This window comes from Dama dama, chromosome 21 (assembly GCF_033118175.1).
Source record: "Dama dama isolate Ldn47 chromosome 21, ASM3311817v1, whole genome shotgun sequence".
In the NCBI taxonomy this organism is placed as follows: domain Eukaryota; kingdom Metazoa; phylum Chordata; class Mammalia; order Artiodactyla; family Cervidae; genus Dama; species Dama dama.
This window is the reverse complement of record NC_083701.1, coordinates 23,209,674-23,228,964: the sequence shown is the minus strand read 5'-3', so window position 1 is coordinate 23,228,964 and position 19,291 is coordinate 23,209,674. Positions and strand designations below refer to the sequence as shown.

Here is a 19,291-nt window from a genome sequence, read left to right as displayed (position 1 = left end):
AGTACTAAGGACAGACCCTTCACTGCTCCCCCCCGCCCCAAGTAACCCAACAGACCCAGCACAGGACGTTGGAGCTCACAGATAAAGAATCCAGTGTTTCCAATTTGTATGCTAACAAATTTGTAGGTTCCGATTTGTAAGGCTTGTTCCTTTTGGATTCTTGAGCTACTCTCTGTGGAGAATTTAGTGGTCAACTGAAAAGAAAATCTTAGGGTTTATACTAAAGTATAAATATGAAAATCAAACTTTGTTCCTTTGTACGTTGACAATGTCTCTTTAAATCCTAATACTGGAAATGCTCTGTTATCAGTGTATCTGAGACAAATACATTCTTGATGGCAACACAGGGCTTTCTGAATCATGGAAGCAAGATTAAGCCATGATTCTCCTTGGAAGTAACATTTGTTGTTGTGTTGTTGTTCTTGTCTGTAATCTTGAGAAGTCTTGTTATTTATAACATGGTGGAGATGTCATTTCCTTAACAAGCATTTTTGACTAAACCCTCACCTTTTAAGTATGTTGGATAACAGAGTATTTACAGTATTTGGTAAAATCACTGAAAATTTCAAACTTGCACTCTCCTGACTGCATTCTCACTTTGAAGACACAGCACAGTACAGCATTTTTTTTAGTCACACAGCGCTCATTTTGATTCTTCACCTGTTAAACGAAGGATCAAGTTGAGAAATAACTTAGGATTTACATGATTGAAGAGTGATGGGACCTGTTGTGTTTGTTGACTGACATTATCATCTGCAATTTACTCATGGAATCAAAGGGATAGTTCCACTGAGTGATTCAGTTTCAAAAGATCATTAATTAAGGAAGCTAATGACCCACGGGCCGGCACCAAAGTGAAGAATTTGCCAATATAATCATTTTTCCCTTCTAGAGTGGGGAGTGGAATGTTTTTGCCAATTGTTGGCAGGAAGAGCATCTTTCTGGGCCTTTCCTCGTGACTAGGTAACTTTTTCACATCCAAACCAAAGGTTATTATATTTTAGTGGACTGCTGCTTGGAGGATCCATCATGGAGTACTAGGAAAATATGTCTACTGATAAAAATCTCCTACTTTTTAAGCACTGCCTTTGGACTTAAGTACCAAAAGAAGTCCTAGTTCAAGCCCCCTGTCACTTGCTGTGGGTGTTGTCATAGGGATGGCTGCCTCCGTACGACACAGTCGTGACAGGTAGTGGCTCTAGAACTTGACTGTTAAGTGAATTGGACAGTCCAAATAACTGAATAGTTAAGTTAAACTGACTTTTTTTGTTTTTAAAAATTGACTTGACTAATATTTGGTGCATCAGTTGGGTAGATATAAAACCGGGAAAGGACATCCAAGACATTGCCCACTGTGGTCAGGTTTGTCCTAAGAGATGGAAGAGTCATCACTTCCATCTTTGGTTTCCTGGGAAACATTGGCCAGTCTTGACAAGCCCTTTCTAGTTTAGCTGATTCTCTCGTCCCCTGATATTCTGATAGCACCCCTGGCCAGGTTCCTGGGGGCACCGACATGGCAAAGTAGGATGATCTTGCAAGAGACATGTGTTCTTGATCTGCTGAGGCAGGCAGATGGGATCTGTGGACCAGTTTCTACATCCCAAGTAATTATGATGCTTAAAGTATTTTAAACGATCCCAGGTCTATAAAAAAAGTGATGATGCCTATATGTATACCCTATATTTTTTATTACAAAAATATTGAAATAATCCATGAGTTATTCCACTCTGCACCAACTATAAAAAAATACTATCAAAGTTTGACCGGCACTTTTAATGCAACAAAAAGCACCATGACGGGGGGTGGGGTGGGGGGACACTGGGAACAGAAAGTGGGGGATGTTCACTTGCTGGACAGAGGTATTTAAAACCCAGAAGCTTGTTGTAAGAGTGGGACTTTACAAAATGACTGAAATACAGATCTTAGCTGGATCTAGTGGTAAGCCCTCAATCAGTTCAGAAGGGTTTTCTCACAGCATATTCACTGCACCTGTGGGCTCACACTTACAAAAATGTGTCCCAAAGCCTCTAAAAGACACATCACTTTGACCTTGGGTGGGGGAGTAGGGTCCTTTACACAGGGAGGACTTGATTGTTCAAGCCCTCTTCTGCTTTGGTGGGGCTCACGCCACCCATGCTCAGCCGTTCAGGGCTTCCCCATCAGTCCCGTGTTGGATGGACTTTGGCACTAGAAGGGTGTGGCATGGCGTATGGATTTTGAAATCCTGCCTGCCCGCCATCACATAGAACCTCCATTCCTGCACCTGAACACTGGCCATCTGTCCCGCCGCTCCGCCCTGACCTTCCTATGTGAGCTGCACAGGCCAGGAAATCAGACACTCATTCTGCCTTTTGCTCCCACTTCCTCTCCGTGGTTTTATTACATTTTTTTTGCAACTGAATACTGCATCCTGATTATCACTGAACTTACATCACTAAGGTATCAAGCTCCTTGGTCTTGTCAGAAGCCATCCATGGGCTGCATAGGATTTCTGTAATAGGAGATGTTCTCAACTGAAAATTTAAAATGAAAAAAAAAAATCCTGACGTGTGTTGAAAACAAACCATTTCATCAATTCTAATACATGTGTAAACACACTTGGGTTTTCTGTCCATTGGGTAAGGTTTTCACATGAGGATGGTTTATGAATTCTTTCTAAGCTTCACTATATTTTTTTGTTTGTTTGTTTTTTGTTTTTCTGGAGTCTTGAGGGATATGTTTTCTCTCTCTTGGTTTTCATATTCCTGCAGGAATCACAGCTTTGCATCAAGAGAAATCACCTAAACTATTTTGACAGAGGATTGGCATGTGTGTTAGTGTGTGTGTACTCATGTGTGTATGTGTGATTCAGTATATTTTTATGCAAAGATCAGTTAACTCCATCCAAACACCCTACTGACTGGAGGCAGTATTTCCCATCACAACAGTACCCTTGGATGGATGTGCTGAAGATTGGGCTGGAGGGGGCTGGCGGCAACAAGGAGTCCCACTCGGCTGGCCTGTTCCCTTCAGACGAGTAGGAGGGTCTTGGGGCTGCTCTTTGAAAAGAGGCCAGCAGCAGGCACTCTGCTGATGGAGGGTCAGACACGAATCTGATGAGGGTCAAACTGGGAGCCTCGCAGCCCGTCGCCCTGCTCTAGGGGAGAGTTTCCTTATTGCCACAGCCCTGCGGTCACCCCTCTGTCTGGAGGTCGTGGCCCCTCCAAGTCCTCCGTTTTATAACGTGGTCTCATACTCCAGCCGCTCCTGAATGAGAGCATCGTCTTTGTACTGCAGCCTCGGAGGAGACGGCGAACATTCAAAGGCTAAGATGGCCTTTCGGAGGCTTCGGTCCAAAACGTGTCTCTCCCACGCTGGGTACCTGTTCCTGAACAGGTCAATCTTAATGACGGACTCTTCAATCCGTGGTGGGCGAGAGGATGGGGTGGATGGGGCCGTGGGCCTCACCTGAAACACAGGGACACATCCATCTCGCTCTGCGAATTTCTGGTCGCGGTCGCCGGCGACACTGCGGTTGTTGGAGATGGACCGCAAGGTGCTCGTGGCCACGTCTGGAGGCAGAGTGAAGGCAGCAGAAGGGTCCTCGCAAGCACAGCTTGGTGACTGCCCGAATCGGGGTCCGTTGGGATGAAAGAAGGCATAATACATCAGCATAAACACCACGCCGGTTAAGAAGCTGCTGAAGACCACGCACAGCGCCGGGATGGCAAACGCATCCGCGATCTGGGGAGCCTTGTAGAGGTACCAGAGCGCACTCAAGGCTGTGTTTTCCAGAAGGATCACGAAATAGTAAATGAAGAGCCTGCAGCGTGTCCTGCCTTCCTTGACGTTGAACCAGCTGAAGATGTAGATAATCCCCACCACCATGTCGAACACGATCTCCTCCCACTTGGTGATGCAGAACTCCGTCTCACAGTGGACGATCCAGAAGGTCATGATGCACCAGTGAAGGACAATGAAGATCCCAAAGTAGAGCTGGAAAACCGAGGCAAAGAGGGCGAAGGTGATGACCCTGGCCGCGATGGTGAAGAAGTGCCAGCAGAACTGGATGACCACGGCCATGTAGCTGATGGGCTTCTTGTCATCGCGAGAGTCCCGGAGGGCCTTCTGGTAGGAGGCCAAGGCCCAGGCCAGGGACACCAGAGAGGCTGCCGCTGTGAAACCTACAAAGGCAAGCGGGAAGACAGGCTGTCAAAGGTGCGATACACTGGAAAGGAGTCAGTGGGGCTGGGGGTTTGGGACAGGCTAGCTTCCACCACAGCAAAGCTCTTCATTTCTCTGAGTTTTAGCTGGACTGTAGATGGGACTCCTAGGATCTGTCCTCCACCGGCCCCCACCATATGGAGAAGACATCGAGCTGGTGAGAATGCTACTCAGGATGAGAGTGGGGTGTGGGGGCTGAAAATGGGGAGGGGTGTTAGCTTTTCTGTGTATTCAGCAAAAATAGATTCCAGAGGTCGTTTTGCTTGGTGGGAATATAACTGTGGACTGCATGTTGATAGAACTGGGTGGCTGTTTCAACTTTGCCACTGATGACCTCCATGACTTTGGACAATGATTTACACTGGCATCCTCATTTAGAAGGTGGATGATCTCCAAGGCTCCTTGTCAGCTCTGGGATGCTGTGATCTAAAGGAACTAATAATCACAGGAAAGGCGAGGGGCTAGTTGGTTACCTTTCTGGTTCTAAACAGGAATAAATGTAGCTCAGCTCCCCAGTTAATTATTTCTTGAAAATAAGGCAAGGAGTCCATGGGGTCTCCCTGGCCATGTTTCTTGTGGCATCTGGTGTGCTCTCTGCCCTCATGTGATCTGAGACTCTTTCTACAGCTTCTTTCTGCTTCAAAGAAGAAATTTCTGCTCACCGTCACTCATCTTGTAATCTTTCACAGATTAAACCTTGTACAGAAATCACTTATCAATCGTTTTTCTTATTAGGCAGTGAGCCCGTTTAGTTAGTATTTCCCCTAAAAGTATGTTTCCAGATAAAAAAATAAATATTCTTACTGCTTCCCTCCACTCCTGCTCCACCTACTACACCTGAAACATCACCTTTGTGGTCCTGATGTGGAGAAGGCTCTTCTAAAACACACCACCTCCTTCAGGAGGGAGGGAGAATTCCACTTCGTCACTGAAAGGTCAGATCAGTCTGCCCTGCAGCTGGTTTATTAACAACGAGCCGTAGCACGAGTTGTAATAATACTTATGTATGTGTGTGTTCTCAGTCTTATCCGACTCTTTGTGACCCCATGGACTGTAGCCCGACAGGCTCCTCTGTCCATGGGATTCTCCAGGCAAGAATACTGGAGTGGGTTGCCATGCCCTTCTCCAGGGGATCTTCCTGACCCAGAGACTGAACCCGGTCTCTTGCATTGCGGGCAGATTCTTTATCATCTGAGCCACCTGAGAAGCCCAAATGGTGGAAAACCAGGATTGACCACTTGGGCTTGTCCATTTAGTTTTCTTTAATCATAGAATGTTTCCACAGGCTTTCTTTGTCTTTTATCACTGGACAGTTTTTGAAGAGTACATTACCTAAAGAAAAGAAAGAAAGAGAGAAGGAAGGAAGGAAGGCAGGCAGGCAGGAAGGAAGGGTTCTAAATACAGTCAGAACCACAGGAAGAGATATGCAAAAATTTTGCACCATTCTTTCTTGCTCTCCTCTTATGCTTTTGCAATTTCAGTCTGAGCTGCAAATGCCAAAACATTGTGAAATAAAATCTGTTCTCCCGTTGTGTTGTTTGTGGCCTGGGCATAAACAAGAATTCTTGGAAAAAGCCAGAGAATGCTTTATGTGGATTTATAGCCTAATTCCCTAGATGTAGGAGGTTCAGAGAACTGAACCACACACTCTAAACAGAGTGAGACTCTTTCCCTCTCCTTAAGGAGTACAGAAGGGCCTCTCTCCTCGCCCCCTCAACCCCACCACAGGCCAGCCAAGGGTTAGTGTCAGGGTTAGGACCCATGTTCACAACCGAACTTCAGCTAGTGAGAAAGGGCTTTTTAAAAAAGTTGTTGTTGTGTAAAATTTCAAGTATCTATAATAGCAGAAAGAATAATAGAACAGATAAACCCTGCATGCACAGTCAACTCAAGGGCCTGAGCTCTGAAATTCTTGCCGAGGGAAGTGTGAGTTTTGGCCGGCAGGGGGCGGCTCTTGACAGCGCCTCGACGGGCGCCTTCCTGAATCTTCCGGCTGCTTTGTCTTCCTTTGCTGGGAGACAGAAGCGCTGTGCTGGGACCTGCCGTTTCCTCCGCTCTTCCTGGGAAGCCTGGCCTGGCGGCTCTCGGCCCGACTTCCCCTGGCTAACTCGGTCCCCCAGCCACCCTGCCAGGTTTCCCTCTCCCAGGAAGACAGAAAATGCTGTGCTGTCAGTGAGAATTCAAGCATCATTCCTTTCATCAGGGAAGCCAGTCCCGACCCCTAATCTTGAGTCCACCCCCCGCCCCGTCCCGCCCCCCGACTACAAGTGCACACCACGCCCCGTACTCTGCACGCTTTGAAGCACTCAGGGAAACAGAGACCTAAAGGGAGGCTAAATAACTTGCCTGAGCTGATGTAACTTACAAAGTAGAGCATACATCCAAATTCATAGATTCCAAAGTGTGCACCACGGCCGCAGACGGGGATCGGATTGGGATCCACGACAGGTGAGAAGAGGTATAGACTAGTGTGTGTGAGGTGTAGATCTCCAGGGCTCACAACCTCGAGGGATGACGGTGACCCCGGAGCGGTGCTGCCTCTCAGGTTCTGACTCTGAGCGCTCCTATCACACCTGCTCCTTCGGGCTCGCCTTGAACATGCTTGTTCCCATGTCAAGGGGTCCCATTCTGGTTCTTTTCACAAAATTGACCAGAAGCACAAGCTCCCAGAAGGAAAACCAGGACTTTTTCATCTTCCCATTTTCTGGACCAAAACAGTCCTCCTGGTTTTCCTGATTTTTTTTGGCTGTACTGTGAGGCTTGTGGGATATTAGTTCCCCTCCCAGGGATCAAACTCGGGCACTGGGCAGTGAAAGCATGGATTTCTAACCACTGGACCTGGGTTTTTGTCTGTGGAAAAACGTTGCCCAATTCAAGCTGATTAAAGAGTAGCAGGTCATGAAACCAGAATGGTTTTCCATTTCTTCAGCATGCTTAGAGCTTGTCTCTTCGTTACAGATATAAAAGCCAGAGATCCACTTGGCTGGACTCTTTATTGAATTCACCTAGTTGAAAGAGTATAATAATCGAAAAAAACATAAAACTGCCTATGCTGTGATCTTTGTGGGATGAGGTGAAGCAAAAAAAAGTCATATGAACTCCACTGGGTCTAAGACGTTGGAAATCTCCTTGCATGGAAACCATTTTATCTCTTTTTTAAACCTTGTAATAGTTCTGATTAAAAATATTTAAATGCTTTAATATGTTTAATTTCGGTAGGGATACGCGTTCTCCTCGTAATCCATCCCAAGGAGTTCAGCTTCTTTGCAAGGCAAATTGTAAGGCTGCTAAGGAGTTGATAAGAGAAATACTGAATGGAAATTTTTAAAAATATTTTACTATGAAAGCAGTAGAGGAAAGTTGTGGGAAGAAGCAAAGTGTCTTTTCCTCTTTAAGACATGTGAAAAGAAATTTCTTTTTTAAAATTTTTAATTGGGAAATAATTGCTTTACAATATCATGTTGGTTTCAGCCATACGTCAACATGAATCAGCCATATGTATGTTTGTATGTATGTATGTATGTATGTATGTATATATATACAGGTCCCCTCCCTTTTGAAACTGCCTCCCACCTCCCACCCCATCCCACCTCTCTAGGTTGTCATGGAGCACTGGGTTGAGTGCCCTGTATCACAGAGTAAACTCCCACTACTTATTTTACATATGGTAATATACATGTTTCCATGCTACTCTCTCAACTGGGGTTTCCTTCTGAATGAAAAAAACACAAGTTAGGTGATCTCGCATAGGTACAGCCCATTTCAATTTTTAAATTATCTTTAGATTAAAAAAACATTTCCCAGGAAGGTGAACATTCTGTGTGTAAGAATATGAAAACATCTAATGTTATTTCTCTAGGGAAAAAACATGCTGTACTTAGGAGAGGGTGAGGAGTCACCCTTCTTTGTACACTATTACAAACTTCAACCTATATTTACATGGAACATAAAAAGATGATAGAAAGGACTACTCAAAAGACATAAAATAGGGCTTCCCTGGTGACTCAGTGGTTAAGAATCTGCCTGCCAAAGCAGGAGACACGGGTTCGATCCCTGGTCTGGGAGGATCCCACATGCGGCAGAGCAACTAAGCCCTTATGCCACAGCTACTGAGTCCACGTGTGGCAACAACTGAAGCCCAGGTGCCTAGAGCCCATGCTCTGCAACCAAAGAAACCACGGAAATGAGAGGCCCACACACCACAACTAGAGAGCAGCCCCCTCTCGTCACAACTAGAGAAAAGTCTGAGCAGCAATGAAGACCCAGCGCCACCAAAAATAAATAAATGAATATTAATAAAAGAGAAATATCCAATGCAGATGTTTAAAAAAGACATAAAATAAGTAATCTGAGATCCCCAGTAGAGTTAAATTTTCCTTTAGAGTCAGTTTATTTTCCACACCATTTATTTTTTCACCATCACTCTCTTTTTCCCTTGGAGTTTTTCTCTGCTGGATGGTAAAATGAAAAGAAATAAAGAGGAGGAAGCAGGGACAGTGCCAGGTGACCTTCTCTCACCTGCAAAAAGAGACACAGATGGACAAGAGCAAAATGAAAATAATCATTTAAAAAATCCTGATGTGTACCAAACACTGCTCTATGGCTGGCCTTCCACACTCATTACTCCGTTTACTCCTCATAGCATCTCTCACTTGATATAAGTATAATTGCCCATTTTACAGATGAGGAAACTGAGGCTCAGAGAGTGAAATATTCTCACCAAGGGGCAGCAAACATTTCTGTAAATATAAGAAATACTTTGGGTTTTGCAGGCCCTGGATCTCTGTCAGAAGCATTCAGCTTTGCCCTTGTAGGGAGAAAACAGCCATAGACAAGAGTGAAACAGAAGAAAAGCAGGCGGTGGGTTGAATTTGGTCTAGGGGCCTTCATATTCCCTCAGCTGACCCGGGGACACATTTTGAACAAGGAGCAGGGTTAGGATTTAAACCCACATTTTTTTCTGAGGTTAAGCTCCTCACACTCTTCTCTACACTCAGTGAAACATTCTGGGCCACTGATGAAAGCTGGCCCCTTTGGGGACCCTTTCTGAAGTGGTTTTAGGGTGCTCACTGTCTGAATGAAAGCCCAAGGCCCTGTCACCATCCATCCAAGCAAAGAAACAAGTGCAAGTCGCTCAGTCGTGTCCAACTCTTTGCAACCCTATGGACTATACTGTCCATGGAAATTCTCCAGGCCAGAATACTTGAGTGGGTAGCCTTTCCCTTCTCCAGGGGATCGTCCCAACCCAGGGATCGAACCCAGGTCTCCCGCATTGCAGGCGGATTCTCTACCAACTGAGCCACGAGGGAAGCCCAAAGAAACAAGCCCACAGGTAAGTGCACAAGATGACATCTGTGCATGATCACACCCGCTGAAGGTCGACTGTAAAGTCATGTAAGAAGGAGCACAAGTGCCACGCCTCCGAAGGCTTGCTCATTTTCAGGGAAGCAGGCTGTTTTTCAGTCGCTAAGTCATGTTCAACTCTTTGCGACCCCATGGACTGCATCATGCCAGGCTCCTCTGCCTTCCACTGTCTCCTGGAGTTTGCTCAGACTCAAGTCCATTGAGTTGGTGATGCTCTCTAAACTCTGCCGACCCCTTCTCCCTTTGTCTTCAATCTTTCCCAGCATCAGGATCTTATGCAAGTAGCCATGCGCAAGGGTAGGACGGCACCCTGGTCCAGGCTGGTCCCCACCCATGGAAACGCCAGCTCCTGCACCTGGCCAGGCCTCAGCCACACCAGCCGAAGCATCTGAGACAGAGTCTGTGGCGTTTTCTCTTCCCTTGCGTCTCAAGGTACTTCTGCAAGCCTGCCATGCGTGTAAATGTGATGGCCACAAATCACCTGCCAGTGTCACCAGGATTGACAGTCACTGGCCTATTTAGAAGGATCTGTGATCAGGGCATCGGTGGGAGAGTGACAGAGTCTGGGTCCCTGGGGTTTATAATCAAGTGTTAATTCTAATGAAGGCTACTGTCTACTCAACCACATTCAGAGTTATTCATGCTTAGAGGACTTGGAAGGGGGCCCAGAGGATGCAAAAATGGTGACACTAACCCAGGGTAAATAAAATGAAGAAGAATGAGGTGTGCTGGGGGTGGCAGTTGGCCGTGTCAGATGGGTGGCCCGGTTGCAGCACAGCCAAGGATCTGCCAGGGGAGGGGCACTGGCGTGTGATGCTCACGATGACATAAGTTGGCATTAATATTTGTGCTGATGGATCCTAAGAGCCAAGCTCTTTTCTGGTAGAAGACTCTGCCTGTATGGGGTAGAAGGAGATGAAAAGAATGCCCCTGATGGAAGAGGGTCCCAAGGAGAGACCTGGGAGGACACACCAGTCAGCCCGGGTGTGACCAAAGATAAAAGGATAACAGGTTTGCAAGCTGCATCCCAGACCCAGGTGCTTCCCTGCTTCCCTCCTGTGTCTCTCCCTCCACTCCATCCTCATACAAACCTTGACACTTAAGAAGTGCCAGGTGCTAAGGACACAAATGCAGGTCCCTAAAGGGACAGCAGGTCAGTGCGGGAAGCAGACGCTGCTCCAACCTGTGAGCAGAGCGTGGAGGAGAAATAGCTTGTGCCCTGGGAGAGGCAGCCGAGCCACACACTAGAGCTGAAGGTGCCGCTGAAGTTGAAGTTGGGGCGTCTGGGAGTGCAGAGCTGGCCAGGGAAGTCAGGAGACTGTGGACATGATATACCAGACAAGAGGATGTGGGCCTCCCCTGGGAGTCGGGGCACTTTCAGTAGCCTCGTGGCCAGGTGCCTGCAGGCCTTGAGTGGTGGGGTGACATTCCCGGCCGAGTGGGTGACTTGGCAACACTATCCTGGTGGTGAAAATGGGGGAAATTCTCTGCCCGCGGGCCCTGAATCTCTGGGCAAGTTGCTCATGACGCCTGTTCTTCACAGGTTTGAGTGAGAGTCAGTGAACTGGAGTTCCTTAAAGTATTTTGTGAACAGAAAACATTCTATATAAATATGATTAATTGTTCCAAGCCTTAGCTTTCCTCTTAATTTTTCTCCCTTTTGCCTCCTCCCCAGGAGCTCTTTCACACCTGGACTCAAAGGAGGTCTCCCTGGAGGAAGGAGAATAAGAGGTACAATCTATATGATAAAGACTTTTTTTTTCTCTTCACAGATATGAAAGCAGTTCTTTTGATAGGATATTATTTCTCAAAGTCACTTGAAAATAGGAGGAAAAATAGTTGGCATTATTTACATAGGTGGAATATGTACTCCATTTTATTCAGATTAAAAGCCGATAAAATAGAAGGTACTCAGTTGAAGAAAGAGGGGAGGTGGAAATACGGTGTCAGGGATGCAGGAATGTCTGGGACAGGATCAGGTTTCTGTGGCCGAGTCTTGGGAAAACCCAGGTTACAGGGACAGGGCTGGTCAGAGCATTTCCCTGAAATGTGTACAAGAAAGGAGCCTTCCTGAAGGAGGGAGGGCTCGGCCTTGAGCCAGGCAGGACCCCTCTCAAGGATGGAGAGGAGATGGGGGAGGGGAAGATGCTGGGCTTCCTGAGAAAGACCAGGACTAGGAGGGGAGCGGACCGCAGCCCCCAGACCCAGCCAAGGCCCTCATAAGGACACCCAACACTTCATTTATCTGCTTTTGGTTGCTGATTGCTTCTATCCCCTGCCTTCATTCCCCTAACAATTTCTGGCAGAAATGGATGCCCTTTAAAATAAAAGGCCTTTTACTGTAAGCTGTAGATTTCTCTAAAGATCACCAGCGTCCATTTGTGGGGTTCCCGCAGGCTTCAAGGAAAAGGGCTGCCTTTTTGGCAGGTGGCGGTGGGGGCTGGAACCCCCAGCTTCTGCCGTCACGTCCCAGCGCCCTGCCCTTGGGGTTGCCTCAGTTTTGCTCTGTCAATGCAAAGGCCACACCCTCTGCTGGAACCATTTGATAATGCAGCAATAAATGCAAGCTGGACGAGGCCTTTGTGGGTGGTTTACAAAAAAAATGCTTCAATACTCTGAGGACTCCGATGTGCAGCATTATCTATTCTCATGGCTGGACTGGCTGGGAGAAAGCCCACCTGCTGGGACCCCAGGGGCGCACAGGAGCACCAAGCCTGGGAGCGCCCTCCTCACAGCCTCAGGATCGCTCAGCCTCTCGGGATCACAGTCCTCCCTGCTGGCCAGCGGTGGGATCCCCCATGCTTCTGTGTGTGTGTGTATCCCCGTTCAGTTGCTAAACTCTGTTGGACTCTTTACCACCCCAAGGACCGTAGTCCGCCAGGCTCCTCTGTCCATGGTATTCTCCAGGCAAGAATACTGGAGTGGGTTGCCATTTCCTTCTCCAGGGACTCTTCCCTTCTCAGAGATGGAACCCACATCTCCTGCATTGGCTAGGGGATTCTTTCCCACTGAGCCACCCACTAGACTCAAGTTGAGAACCCTCAGGAAGATCCCAGTCCACCTGTCTTGAATCCTTTGGATTTCTGACCCACGTCTGGGCCTGGACCTCCATCAGGATTCCCCCAGGCACTGCTCTGTGGTGCTTACCTGAACCACTCGCTTTGGAAAGCCTGCCCTACTTCTCCCCATGGATTACAAGCTCCACTTCTGTGCTCCATTCCCGCCTGGCATACAGCTTGATTTTGATTTTTGAGTTGTTTACTAACTTTTCTCTTTTTGTGAGATCCATGAAGGTGGAGACTGAGTCCTATTCCTTGTTATACTCCCAGAGACTTTGAAAATGCCTGGCACACTTGAAAATTACTTGATGAATTGTGCTGAATTGAATTAAACTGAACCTGGAGATGCTCTAAATTGGGGTATGGTGTGGTTGCCATTCTTGACTGTAAGGAAGAAACACAAATGACCTGGATGGGGGCTGTTTCTTAGCATCCCAGAGCTAAACTTACCCTGAGGCACAGACTAAGGCACAGAATCATTGAGATTCCAGTGTGCATTCCCTCCCTAACCAAGGCAGGTCCCTAATAGAACAGAAGTAAATTAAATGCATGCCATAACCAGGTGTAAAGGTTTTTCAATTAGGATTTTGTATGCTAGCAAGCAGGAAGAGAACAACAATTTCTCTAGACAGAGACCTTTAAATACAAATGACCAATTCGAAATTCAAGGCTTTCTCTAAGTCTTCTAAAATTGGCCAGAAGAAATAATTTTAAACTTTCTAAAATACCTAGAGGGGTGATTTTGATTGTATTAAGGATATTTAAGTCTGAGTTCTCAGCAAAAACTCTGGGATTATACATGTTTCAGAATTTGTCAACTAGTACAATACAAAGAACTGTGCAATTTGGAGATACTGATATGTAAGTTGTCCGATTTACAAGATCACTCTGAAAAAACCAATTTTGGTTTGAGTGATAAACTTGTAAAAAAGACTTGAAACAGATAGTTATAAAATAAATATAACTAAGTAAATGATTAATAGTGAATAAGGAAAAAACAAAAGAGTGACACCACAACCCTAGGCTAATATTATAATAGAGCACTTAAATTTATCTCTGAGCTTCCAAGATGCCAAAGTTAAAAAAGTGAGTTAAATAATTTAAAAAATGAGTCATAATTAATTAAATATCAATTAATTATAATGTTAAAATATAAATAAATAATAATATTAATTAATAGTTAAATAATTCTCACTGTTGGAAAAAAGGAAGTAGTATTTGTCCTGGTAAAATATCCTTAAAGTGGGGAACCACTTCCCTTCTCATGGGTTTCCATTACAAGCTTTGCAGACATCTAAGACAGCTTAAATACACAGTAGGCATCTTCTGCATGGACTTTTCCCCTCAGGAAAGGAGAAGGGGCAGAATGGACCTAAGATCTGAATCAAGCAGGGCATGAAGCCAGCTTTTATCAGACATTAGTAGGGAAAGGGGATGGAAATCATGGACTGATAATGAAGCAGTGTGTATGGAATATGGTCTCTACTTTGCCAAAAAGATGGGAGTTTTAAACAAAATCAGTGTTCTCTGCAAGGTGGAAGACAGGGTGTTGGCCTTTCTGAGGTTGGAACAGGGTTGTTGATCAGACACTGAGAGAAGGCAGGCAGACAAGAAGAGCCTGCTGCAGCTGCTGAGGGTAGTGATTGAACAAGGTCTTGCAGAACAGGCCTACTGTGTATGTGTGACTCTCAGCTGTTCCTTCCAACTGAGGTCTCGAGCGAGGACACTTGCAGCTGGTATGTGATTTCCACTGTGAGCCCTTCAGGCCCAGCTATTTGGTCTTCAGACAGTAGGGACCCCACACCAGCTCAGCAGTCCTTCCTCTGCATTACCCACTTTCCTAAGCCCCCAGGATGCCCTGTGGTTTGGCAGAATTGCATCTGCATTTTATGTATTCATAGCAGGGGGAACATGAAAACTCTTACTAGGATACAGCTATGCTTTGGGACAACAATTGTATTTTGCCCTTATATTGTCCCAGGGCTGTGAAAGGGCCTACTGGTCTGTTGAAAACAAATGCCAGTTGCACAAATCCATATTGGATAGTGTACACTCTTCATGACCAAATAATATGATAGCCCTGGACACAGATTCTAACACAAAACAATCCTGTGAGAACTAACTGAACAAAGTTGGAGGATACAAAATCAACAGGTAAAACCCAGTTGCCTTTCTCTACACTAACAATGTATCACCTGAAAAGGGGAGGAGGGTTGCTGAGTTATTGTACAGAGTTTCCATTTGGGAAGACGAGAAAGTTCTGAGGAAGGAAGATGGGGATGGTTTCACAACAGTGTGAATGGACTTAATACCATTGAAACAAACACTTAAAAGTGGTTACCATGGTACATTTCATGTTTTATGGCTTTCTCACAATAAAAACAATTAGGTGCTGTTCTGAGCTAAACTTAATCGTTAAAGCAGAAGTTGCACGAATACCCTGAGTGTTGTACTTTGTCTGTTTCACTTAACTAATTACCTGTCAGGACCTAAGGCCTGTTGGAGACTCATGTAATTCCACCTTGCCAGCACATACCTGTGGGGTGAATAGCTGTTCCTGGCTACCTGTGGGAATGTGTGGTAGAATGGCAAGAAATTGGGTTGTGACCTCTGTTTAGACTAAAAATTGAATACTAGATCTGCCCTCATGAACCCTACAGCATGTGAAGTTTCAGTTTTCTTAAAAATAGGGTTAACAACTAATTTCATAGGGCTTTGGGCAGGTTGGGGCCTTCCCTGGTGGCCCAGAGGTAAAGAATCTGCCTGCAATGCAGAAGACGTGGAGATGCGGGTTCAATCCTAGAGTTGGGAAGATCCCCTGGAGAAGGAAATGGCTACCCACTCTAGTGTTCTTGCTCTGAAAATCCCATGGACATAGGAGCCTGGAGGGCTACAGTCCGCGAGGTCTCAAAGAATCAGACTAAACAACAGTAGCAACAACTTGGGCGGATTAGATGAGGTTGTAAATACAAATGCAGCTAGTACGTGCCTGTGGGCACCAGAGGGTGCAGCAAACATTTGTGTCCTTCTTCTGTTTCATAAGTGATGAGTCTTCCCATGTGAGGGAACGATGCCCCTGCCACATGATTTGCACAGGTTAGTGGTGGGAGAAGACAGGAGAGTGGTTTTGGTGGTTTGCATAATGGTGTCCTATGGTTAGCTAAACTATACAGTCCTGGATGACAAGGACTGGCTGTCTTTGTCTTTCATCTAAGACATGCTGTTTAGTACATGCTTAGAGGATAATGCGTGAATTTTGTCAACGTGGCAAAAATAAGCATCAAAATGGTATTCAACGAGCTTTGATGACAGGGAGGAAAAAATAGGTCATCTGGACCCTTAGGAATAGAATATGACTTTCAGTACCAGGGAAGATAATGCTTTAGGCTTGCAGAAATCTGGAGAAAAATTAAAGCTAGGAAAAAAGGGGAGCTCAAGGATTAAGAACTTATTCATTTTTTCCATCTTGCTGCAATGTTTCCATTTCTTCTGGTGTTTTGGCCCAATTTTCAGGAGCAGATGCTTTTCCCAGAGCCTCTGACCAACTTGCTCTGAAATGATCCCTTCCTCCCTGGGCCTCGGAGCCTTCAGGGCTTACATTTTGGGTGGTCACAGCTTTTATTCTCACCTTGAATCTCAAATTCTAGATGGAAGAACTGAAAGAAGAAAATGAAATATCTTCATCAAATATCAAATATTTGATGCTGGCTATTATAATTTTTTTTCTTCCTTCTTCCTTTCAAGAGGTACACACACTCTATTTCCTACAGAGATGAAGAAGGCACAGGGATGGATAAACTCAAAAACTGGAGGAAGGTCTCTGGGCTCCATCTGGATTTCAGGGGTAATCTAAAGAAAACAAACTCAGAAAGAAGACCTGTCCTCTGGAGATGGAGAACAGCTGGATATTCAGCCGATCACTGTGTCAATACATAATTAGAGTCTAAATTAGTGCCATTAGTGCAGGATGGCTCTCTCTGCCACCACTGCCATCAGTCATTTCGAATGAACCCCATCACCTTTGCAGGTCTCAGCATCTGGCCTGCTGGGTCCTGGGGGCTCATCCTGCAATAGGTCACTGCAGACACAGAGGGTGAGCTCTCTCTACTTGTTAACTGACCACCTTTCTAGAACACCTTCCAAGTTCTTGTAAATTTGTAAAAAATAAAAAACAGGAAAAACCAAACAAAGGTATTTTACCAGTCATTCTATTCTTGCCTGGAGAATCCCATGGACAGAGGAGCCTGGCAGGCTATAGCCCATGGGGTCGCAAGAGTTGGACAAGACTTAGTGACTAAACCACCACATTTTTTCAAAGATGAAGCCCTCTGGAGCTGAAAAACTCTGCTCCTAGAGTCCCAAGGACTAACCAGTGCAGGAGTCCTGGTAGGCAGGAAATACTTTTCAGAAAGCAAGAAGGACAATAATTGAGAGAAGGTTGCCTTAATTTAAGGAACATGTTAATAACTCATTTCTTTAATGAACCTCTACACTCCAGGCATTTGAAATAATGATAATGACTCCTTGATCTCAAATAATAGTATTTTCAGTGGGGATTTTTTTTTTTTTTATGTTAGTACAGACTGTGGTTTGATATTTTTTACATGTGGTGTTTAACCTTTGTGCCTGTAGTTTCTATAAGATGACTATCTAGAAATCAATCAACACCACTCTGGTTTCTGAAGATATTAGTTTTCCTATCTGAACAGAAGATGACTACATTAAAAAAAAAGACAGTATTTTATCTTATGTTTGATTCAAATATTAGCAGATAAATTTGCGGAGGCTTTATTCATGGCCAGTGAAGTCTTTCTCAGGCTAAGTTTTGCCACGTGGGAAAGCACTAAAATAGTCCAGCGGTTCTGAGCAGGGTCTCGTAGGCACGCTGCCTGCGTTGAACCCTAGTGCTGAGACCTTAGCAAGTCACCTCTCATCTTTGAGCCTCTACTTTCTCCTCTACTAAATGGGCATTCAGTTATTCAGCACATTTTCACAAATACCTATTTGCAAGTTTCCTAATGTTGGGATGGAGGAGTGAGCAAACCGAACATGCTCTGCTTTCCTAGAACTTAGGATTTATGGGGGGAGGATGCCACACACACAGAATCACGACGGTGAACGTGTTCTGAAGAAAAGTGAGCCGGGGAAGAGGGATGGGGAAGGATGGATGGGGAGGCTGGTTCTCCAGCGTGAGTGGGAAGCACCATCCACGCCCCACCCTCCCCTCCTCCAGAATGACATTTGGTAGAGCCCCTGGAGACGTCTGGGCTTCCCAGGTGGCGCTAGTGGTAAAGAATCCGCCTGTCAGTGAAGGAGACAAGAGACAAGGGTTCCATTCCTGGGTCAGGAAGATCCCTTGGAGGAGGAAATGGCAACCCACTCCAGTATTCTTGCCCGGAGAATCCGATTTAGCACACTTGGAGATGTCGGGACTAGCCCTGCCGAGTCTGGGGGCAACTGTGCCGGGGAGGAAACGGTCTTTGCAGAGGGCTGAGATGAAAACTCAAACTGCCTGCCTGTTAGAGGAACAGCAAGGAGGCCGGCAGGGCGATGGGGTCCCGCACAAAGTGAAAACGGGAGTGGGGAGCGTCACCCACGGGTCTTCACCACCCAGCCGAAGGCCAGAGAGCCTGAGGCTGCGGACTCCCGCCTCCGGGAGCGCGCTGGGCTGGACGCGCGCTGGTGCCAGAGCCTGAAGTGCTGGGGGCGCTTGGCCACTCGGGGCTCCCCTCGCCTCGCCCAGGTCCCCGCCGGGATCCGGGCGGCGGGGGAGCGCGGCCTTCCGGAGGACCCAGCGGGCTGCGGTGTCACAGGTCTTCGCTTGCCCGACATCCATTCCGAGATAAAATCGTGAACGTCCGCGCACAGAGCGTGAAACCCCAAGCTGCGCTCCGGGCTCGGTGGGCGGGGCGGCCCGGGAGGGGCTGCGGCTGGAGGAGTGAGTTCTTGGGGGCACACGCGAGGGGTCGGAGAGGAGGGGACCCCGGCCCCGGCCTCGCCTGGCGGGGCTTGCGGGCCAACGTGGGACTTCGGGGTTCACTCTGCGTGGGGCTGGAAGGTATGGGAGGGTCTGGAGCAGACGGTGACACGGTCTGTCCGGCTTGGTCTTCTGTTTGTAAAAATGTGTGGTCCCTGCCGGGAGGAGGAGGAAGCCTGGGCCGCGTCAGAGGAGGGCGCCACCAGAACAAGCCAGGTGTCTTGGATAGAAACATAAAATCCCTCATTTTCAACTTGTTAATGGTTTGGATGTGGTGTGGGAATGAGCCTGAAGAATCAGGGAAAAGTGTTAGTCATTCAGTCGTGTCCAACTCTTTGGAATCCCACAGACTGTAGCCCCATTGGCGGCAGCCCGCCAGGCTCCTCTGTCCATGGGATTCTCCAGGCAAGAATACTGGAGTAGGTTGCCATGCCCTCCTCCAGGGGATCTTCCCGACCCAGGGATTGAACCCAGGTCTCCTGCATTGCAAGCAGATTCTTTGCCATCTGAGCCACCAGGGAAATTCTGAGAAGCATCAGGGATGATGCTAAAGTTGGGGGCTGAAGACCTAGAATGATGGAGTTCATATTTTCTGAAATGGGGTCTTCTTGGGATAGAAATAAAGATAATGATGGGACCTACTTCACTGGATTGTTTTAAGGGTGGAAAGTAAAAGTGTTAGTTGCTC

General features: G+C 46.5%; 1 protein-coding gene across 1 annotated transcript in view; it reads right to left on the bottom strand.

The window, feature by feature from the left end:
- Positions 1-3,216: 3,216 nt before the first annotated feature.
- Positions 3,217-19,291, bottom strand: part of XKR4 (XK related 4) — a 304,355-nt gene continuing 288,280 nt past the window's right edge. The window contains exon 3 of the mRNA XM_061122813.1: positions 3,217-4,163. Coding sequence (XP_060978796.1) covers positions 3,217-4,163 — 947 coding nt within the window. The remainder of the gene's footprint in view (positions 4,164-19,291) is intronic.